General features: G+C 41.3%; 1 protein-coding gene across 1 annotated transcript; it reads right to left on the bottom strand.

Moving 5' to 3' along the window:
* Window positions 1–3,694: 3,694 nt before the first annotated feature.
* LOC9269912 (anthranilate O-methyltransferase 2) lies at window positions 3,695–6,450 on the bottom strand. Its single transcript, XM_015786591.3, has 4 exons — window positions 6,341–6,450; window positions 5,048–5,458; window positions 4,635–4,910; window positions 3,695–4,265 (listed from the first exon to the last, which is right to left on the bottom strand). Exons 1-4 carry the CDS (start codon window positions 6,416–6,418, stop codon window positions 3,885–3,887), a joined length of 1,146 nt encoding a protein of 381 aa, XP_015642077.1. The 5' UTR covers window positions 6,419–6,450; the 3' UTR covers window positions 3,695–3,884.
* Between the last annotated feature and the right edge of the window lie 1,820 nt (window positions 6,451–8,270).

Consider the following 8,270-nt stretch of genomic DNA (forward strand, 5'->3'; position numbering starts at 1 on the left):
ACAATACCCTTTGTGCATATTGTTATTGAAGTTAAGGTTCTTATTACTAATGCTACATAACCACCGCACAGGCAACATTGGATTCTTTTAGTCATCGTACCTAAGTGGAGTAGGGTTACCTACCTTAACTCCAATAAGACGAAAGATTATGATTTCACTGAAATCACCAAGGCCTTAAATATGGTTTGGGGCCCATATGTGGAAAAGGGTGGTAGGCACAAGGAGGGTAAGGACGAACTCTATCATGACACCAAGTTTGCATGTGCACAACAGATCGGAGATCAGTGTGGTTTCCACGTGTGCCACAACATGTCAACACTTCTAAGAGAGGTGAAAGATTTCGACACTGAGGTTGTTGCTAATGGTGAATAAGCTCATTTCAATACCAACATTGCTATTCTAAACGTGCTAATCTCTGATTTATTAAACAGAAAGGTAGAGCTGGCTTGAAGATCTCACCCATCAACCCTCCCGCTATTAGAGGCGAAGTGTCCACCTTCATTCTTGCGGAAATAATGAACAAGAAAGGATGTTTTCATGTCAAATAGACTCATAAACTTGGCTAGATAAATTCTTGTGATGTAAAAAAAGTTGTTTTTATGATTCTACATTATGGAGTGCAATGTAATTTACTTTCATATGTGCAATATTTATGGTAGTTTGCTAAATTGTCATCAAATTTGATCAACTACGATTTACGTTGTACTATTCATTTGTTCTCTCCTTTTTTTCTAATTGACAGGTCGTGGAGGTCAAGGACATTATGGCTTTAATCAATTTGTTAAGCATATATGCAGTTCTATGAGTAACGACCGAAATTGTGGCTTTCAAGGGGTATGAATTTGCTGTGCAAAATTGTGGCATTTGAATTGCATATGTGAATGATGTCAATTTTTGAGATGGATCTGTGATGTTGGGGATCTGTGATGTTTGAGATGGATCTGTGATGTTATATTAGGGGGGTAACTGGAATATATTTGTGATGTTTCTGTTTTTAAAGGGCATGGCTAGCAAATCCTAGGGCTAGCCAATATTTAGCATTTATTTTTTTTTCTGGAATTAATACATCAGTGACGGGTCGGAACCAAAATTCATCAAAGGTAACCTCACCTATGACGGACTCGCAAATAAAGGCCCGTCAGAGGTGACCTACCTGTGATGGGCCTTTACTTTCGGGGCCGTCACAGGTAGATCACCTGTGACCGCTTCTATCTACGGAGACCATCACCTCTGACGGCCTTTACTTAAAGGGCCATCAGAGATGAGCCACCTGTGACGGGTCTCAACTGGCCCTAGGCTAGCGGAGACCAACACCTCTGACGGCCTTCTAGTAACTTGCCCGTCAGAGGTGGGTGTCACCTGTGACGGCCGGCCACCCGTAAAAGGTGACTGGACTCACTAGTGACCACTGATCACTGACCATGCTCAAAGCCGTCAAAGGTGATGGTTTGGGCCCGTCACAGGTGACCGTGGCCAGTGTAGTGATTACATACCCATAGTATCCATCTAGAAGCCATAAACATGAAACAATCACGGATATCCCAACAAACAACCCGAAATACAGAATCGGCCGGTCAGACCGCGGGCTAGCCGGTCTGACCGCGCGATACACGCCGGTCTGACCAGCAACCACTGCCCGGTCTAACCGGACCACATATCCAGCAGCACCTGTATATCACCTGTAAAAACCAATCATCTCCAAAACCACTTCGCCAATAATCTCTAAGTATCAAAACCAATAATCACAGACGCCACTTGTTCATCACAGAATAAAGAATCAAAAACACTTTGATTTTACAGTTTTTGATGTAGTGTTTGGTGGTGGGATAAACGTAGATCGCACCTTACTCTATCAGATTTCTTACCACTAGTTTCACCAAACTTAGATTTTATTAAGGAGCTTTTACAGCCTAATAACAATCTTAAACTTTATCTCGATCGAATAATAAAGTTGTCGTAGATAATTTTGTGGCGAATAGATTACGTTTGACATCGATTGTTAGATTCTAAATTCAGTCTAGTTTTAGTAAGGCCAAGTAAGGTTGTGTTCGTGCCGGTCGACGTCATCGTCAACGCCATCATGCAAAAAAATGAAGGAGGAGAGGCGCAAGCACGAGGTGGTGGCGCTGTACGAGCTAGGGCTTCGACATGCTGGTGTTGGGGGTGGCACTGTTCGAGAGGGCTCCTCGCCGCAGGTCTCACACAAATGGTGATACAATCCACCCTGTTCAAGCACCTCAATTGGTGGAAGCTTTCCGGTGCCGTGTGGCATCCGTATGATGCTTTTGATGCAGGAGGACGACAACTGGATGTAAATGGTGGAATGGGTTGGGTTTTTAAATGGACCGTCTTCGGTTGGATTGAAATGGGGTAGGACTTGGAATGGGTTGGAGCGATTTGGACTCACTGAAATATGGGTTGGATTGGTTTCGATGTCGTAATAAATTTTTGGGTAATTTGGAACCATGTCATTATAATTTTGCAAAGTTTGAGATATGCCATCGGTATCTCAATGACATGTAGGACCTACATGAGTCAATGACATGTGGGTCAGGATGACATATCTTAAATTTTACAAAATTATAATGGCATGGTTCCAATTTTCCCTAAATTTTTTGGGTCAAAAATGGATTCTACCCATCGGTTCAACCCAGGAATAGGAGTGGATGAACTGAATGGCCTGAGTCCTACTGTGCTTGAGGCGGCGGCGGCGGAGGCGGCACGGCGTGGCTTGGTGCGATCCGCGGCACGGCGATCTTCTCGGAGGCGGCGCGGGAGAGCGCAGCTGGCGCACGCACGCGAATAGCGGCGGTGGTGGTGCGGAGCGCATCGAGGAGCAGCCGAGCTGGTGGCGCGTGCTTGGCGGGATGGGCCATCGCGGCGGAGCGGGAGAGCGCAGCACGGTCGGAGGCTAGCCGGCTAGATGCGGACAGGAGTGAGGGTTCACCTGCATTGCTGCGGGCTGCGGCGGAGGCCGCGCCGTCGCGGCGCTTCACGTGCACGTTACCCAAATCCTTCGACAAACTACACCGCGGCCATGGCTGGGGCTCGACCTACTGCCGTTCGGGCTCTGCGTGGTGGCCGGCGAGCTCGACGCGAACGGCGAAACGCAGCGCCAGCGCCGCGAACGTCGGGTTCGTCCTGCTCGCCGTCGCCTTGATTTCATCCACCTAAAAAAGAAGCAGGCCATCGCTGCGTGTGGATGTCACGTTCTTCCTCGCAAGATTGGTATCGAAGAAGTCCATGGTGGGGTCCGGCCTTTGCTGTACGATTCCTATCTGTGCGGCCATTGAGCGATGCGCTTAGCACCGTTGTGGACTGCATGTGGGTTGAATCCATGGATTCCAAATGGATTGAATCCACTAAGACTATTATGGTTTGGGTTGGTTTGGCCTGAAACTGCTTGTGGACTGGTTTGGATTGGGTCCCAGAGGTGAAGAAGTGGGGTGGATTGGTTGAGTGAGCTGCTTTGAAGAGGTGTTGGGTTGGTGCGGATTTGGATTGGATTTAGACCCATTGAAGAGATGAGAGGACGAGCAAGGAGAAGGGGTTGATTTGGTCTAAAAATATTAGAAAATATAGTGAAGGGTTAAGTACGGGGTATATATATATTTTAAATAAGTATAAAATTGTAATGACATTAGAGCAAATTATTAAATAGCAATGATATTATTCCTAGCAGATAAATTTATAATGGTACGGATCCAATTAACCTTTATTTATATCCATAGAGATACAAGGAAACACAAATATAATGACCATATTTGATCATGCACATATACATCCAGGGAGGACAATAACATGCAAGTAGGTGAAAGAAACAAACAAGTAGCAGATATGAAATATGTTTAACGTAGCAATACATTTAGTGATATACTCGAGTACTAGCTCCCGATCTTTATGTAGCATCTTTTCTTCAAAGATACGACAATAAAAGCAAACTTACCCTTCTCCTTCTCAAGGTGCTTGGCAACACGGTGAGCATATTCTTCAAACAACGCATTGAGTATGTCTTCTCCAAAATAAGATGCAATTAAGGGCTGCAGTGCGGCTCTAATGCACTTTGCTACATTCATGCCACTCAAGGCACTGTCATGCACAATATCACCTTGTGAGTCATCATAAGGATCCCAATTACACTCAAACAGATTGATGTGATCCATTTCGAACAAATTGACGTTCTTCACTATTTCATCTACCTCACCGACGGATGGCCCATACAGTGGTAGATTGAAGGACTCAAGGTTTTCCTTCTCCACCAAGCCCTGTTATATACATGCCGAGAGTTTATTTTAATTACATGTATTCACCTGAAAATTTCCTTTTTATATATGATATACTCCCTCCTTCCCTAAATGTTTCACGCCGTTGACTTTTTTAAACATGTTTGACCATTTGTCTTATTCAAAAACTTTTGTGAAAAATGTAAAACTATATGTATACATAAAAGTATATTTAATAATGAATCAAATGATAGAAAAGAAATTAATAATTACTTAAATTTTTTCAATAAGACGAACGGTCAAACATATTTAAAAAAGTCAACGGCGTCAAACATTTAGGGATAGAGGGTGTATCTTGTATCGCATCTTGAGAGAGTGACACCAAATTCGCATAGATAATTGTATATGTACCTCAGCGACAAGAGATTGTAGTGATTGTGCAAGCAAACCAAAGAGATTGTTTAGTTCTGATCCACTGCGTGCGTCCTCATTCTTTCTCCCACAAAATGTCAGTACCATCTGGCCCCCAAGCACGAGTTCCTCATGGCGTAACGTGAGGAAGAGGGAGAAGTCCTTGTAGAACTGCTCTTGGAATAGTTTCACCACGGACTGTGGTGTAGTCTTTGTGATGTATATGTTTTCTTCATTTAGGTACACTTTTTTCCTGCCATTCAGCTCCTCAGGCACCTAAGTAAATGATAGCACTGCTAATTAACTCAAAGTATCATGCTGATGATTTGACTTGCATTGGCAGAGACCACATGTGTATGAACATCTTGTAGTACTATATATAGATGTTACACTTGATTAATTTTATTGCGTACCTGAGAGAGCCAGTGAAGAGATATCGAGGAGTGAAAGAGATGAATAGTTTGTTGAGGAAAAAGCCTTGTGTAATAGGAACCTGGCACTCCACAAATATAGTATGCAGGTACTATTTCTCCTTCATGATTTGTTTCATTTGCCTTCTTAAACGTTTCCAATGTCCGAAAGAGGTGATTGAAGTCATTACCAGGTAGGTCATTTAAGAAGAACTGAAGATCCATTAAATCAAGTTGTCCTAGCTTATTTTGGCACTTAGTTATGATATTTATCACCTCCGAGACAAAACGCAATGTGTTCGGTCCTGAAGAGCAGCCAAGGTCGGCAATAACCATGTTACGTGGTAAAAGACCAGTGTATACTTCTTGGGTTACCTTATCGAGGATTGACTTAGTCTCCATCATAGCCTTGTTCTAACAGCGTACATGCATGTGAAAAGATTGTTAATTATTGCTACTAATATATGATGTATCATTAGCTGGAATTAAATTCGAGTATAACATAATCAAATAATTAAATATTGTGCATTGATCAATCTGATAAAAAAAGAAAGAAAACATCGATTCATTCGTGTCAAAAAATGAAACATGTTACTTTCTATATCAAGGAACCTATTGCTTTCTTCGTTTTCTCTACAAATCAAAGGAAGCCAAAAAGCTGTACTCATCAGAATTTCTTTTTAATGATTCCTGAGTAAAGCTCCCTTGATCGCCATGGATAGAGGAAAAAACCCTCTATTTTTCTTTTTCGCCGGGCAAATACCCTCTATTCTAACTGGTGTATAAGGAATACACTTTAATCCACTTTAATCTTCGGATGAAAAGTACGTAAAACATTGTACTTCTAGGTTCATATCAGGTACGATACTAGGAGCCAACAAAAAGAATTTCCAATCTTGTCTTTGTATGCTGTACAAGCATTTTTTTTCCTGGTAACTAATGAAGTCAGTGAATTTTATATGGTTTCAAATTCATAAATATGCTCCATGCAATCATGCATCATGGGTACAACCTAGTTTACCTTTGCACTATCACAACTTATAGTTTACTTGTTTGCTGATACTATCATAAATTAAAGCTATTGTTCTAACAGACCTCATAACTTGCATGCAGATGATTGGCAAAATACCTTGTATCACAATAGCAAGTAACTCTGCTATATCAATATATATGAGGCAAACCTCTTACCCTCTTTTTTTTAAGGAAAAAAGCAGTGAAACGCGCGCATATGTGTTAGTGAGTAAGAGAGACAGATATATGCAGATTGACAGCCAGACAGATAGATAGAGTAGTTACTTGAACCCTAGAATTCCTGGCATAGCTAATTTCTCCTTCCCCTCCGACCATGTGGAAATCACGTTCCGTGTTGATCATGGTTGTATTTTCTGATGGGAACAACACACCAATTCTAGGCAACACACTGATCACCCTGCGGCATGCTATTTATATAGAGGCCAGGTATACTGTCATGCTATTTATATAGTGTACTTATTGAAAGAATTAATTAGCTCATTCAAAAAAGGCCATTCAGAAAAGCCCATCTCGCAAATTAACTCGCCTTTTGCTAGGACCATTGAGTTGTGGAATGGTATATGCCAATTAATTGATGCATATGGAATGGTATGCCATTAGTTAAGACACATTTCAGGAGCAGATATAATATTGCACGATATAAATGGCTCCAACAGTTTAGCAGATATATATAACAGTGAAGAGACTACCTCTACTATCACTTGCATGGGTATTCTACTATCACTTTAAAAATGCATACCTCCTAAAGGTAGAAAAAGCATTAACATTTTTTGCATTTTTTCTGAGAATAGTAATGTTAGAAAAAGCATAACAGTGAACCAAAATTTCGATTCTAATGTAACTCCTACACATAAGAATTATATATTCTTCAATCATCTGACACAAAAAGGATATTGCAATAAACTCAAATATCACAAGATTTGATCAAACTTTTAAAATTGACTATCAATAACTTTCCAAATGTTTAGTTTAGAAAAAAAATGCTATGTGCAAATTTGCCTTAGCAAGCACTATCATAATATAACACCTATTAGAATTTAGGCAAAATTTGCTACAAGACACTCAAAAAATGTTGTTTTTGTTGGGAGACACCACAAGAATGTAAATTTGCTCGAGGACACTTCAAAAACGTGGTAATTTACTGGTAGACACCATACACGTTATTGTATGAATTCTTGCTATTTTGGAGAGATAATTTTTGCAAAATGATAGCTTTGCTCTTAGGATCAAACTTCTTTCCTAATCCAACAAGCTAGCAGGTGGCGGTGCCAACAGAGGGTGTTGGTAGGGTTTTAAATTTCGAAATCAGCATTTCTGCCGCAGCTGAGCGATAGAATTGAAATTTCAGAAATTTCGGAAAAAATTCGTATGAAATTTTTTGAATTTTTGACAGATTTTTAATAAATTTGAATAAAATGTAACCAAATTCACAAAAAAATACAAAAAAACCGAAATTTTCGGGCGAGATGTTAGCATTTCGGTGGGGGGCGAAATTCAAAATTTCCGAAATTTTGAAAATTTCGAACCGAAATTTCAAACACTGGGTGCTGGTGGCGGAGAAGGCCAGCAAGCTGGTGGGCGACGAGGAGAGGCTGGCGTCGTTCAAAGGTCACCGCCTCCCCCGCCGGTGGCAGTGGCGGCTTGGCGCAACTATAAACAAATAAGGAAGAGGCCCGTGATGGCGAGGATACCCCTTCACCGGTACCGTGCGCCGGCAGTTCCTGGCAGCGAAGCCGACGATGTGGTGGTGAGGTAACGGGGCACCGTGCACGTGATGGACGAGGTGAGGACAGGTTGGGGAGGAGCTCGAGGCCGTCGGCGTCGTGAAGTCCAGATCCAGGTGCTGACAGTGTCGCATGTAGGAAAATAAATGTGGCAATGATAGATAAAGCTAACTTGTGCGGCTGCAACTCGTTTATAGTTTTGACATAATTAAGGACCATCCAATTTAATTTTCCGTGTTGTAATCGACTTGCCGATAGATGCAATGCTGGTATAAGTACATGCATGAGAAAATTAATTTAATTAGAATACCCATGCTATCCCTATTATTATTATGAAGAACATCACATAACTAAACAATTAACATTAGAGTGAAATACACGGGTAGTCCTTACAGATGTGTTATTTAGATCTCTAAACTATTAAAATATATTTTTGAATCCCTAAACTTATCATGAATGCCATATAGGTT

This window comes from Oryza sativa, chromosome 6, assembly GCF_034140825.1.
Source record: "Oryza sativa Japonica Group chromosome 6, ASM3414082v1".
Lineage (NCBI taxonomy): Eukaryota > Viridiplantae > Streptophyta > Magnoliopsida > Poales > Poaceae > Oryza > Oryza sativa.

What these genes read in the sequence shown, in the direction of transcription:
- LOC9269912 (XM_015786591.3), bottom strand. Translation starts at nt 6,418, where the DNA reads ATGATCAACACGGAACGTGATTTCCACATGGTCGGAGGGGAAGGAGAA. An exon ending in CCAGGAATTCTAGGGTTCAA is followed by an intron (nt 5,459 to 6,340) that starts GTAACTACTCTA and finishes GTACGCTGTTAG; the next exon opens with AACAAGGCTATGATGGAGAC. An exon ending in CTCTTCACTGGCTCTCTCAG is followed by an intron (nt 4,911 to 5,047) that starts GTACGCAATAAA and finishes TCATTTACTTAG; the next exon opens with GTGCCTGAGGAGCTGAATGG.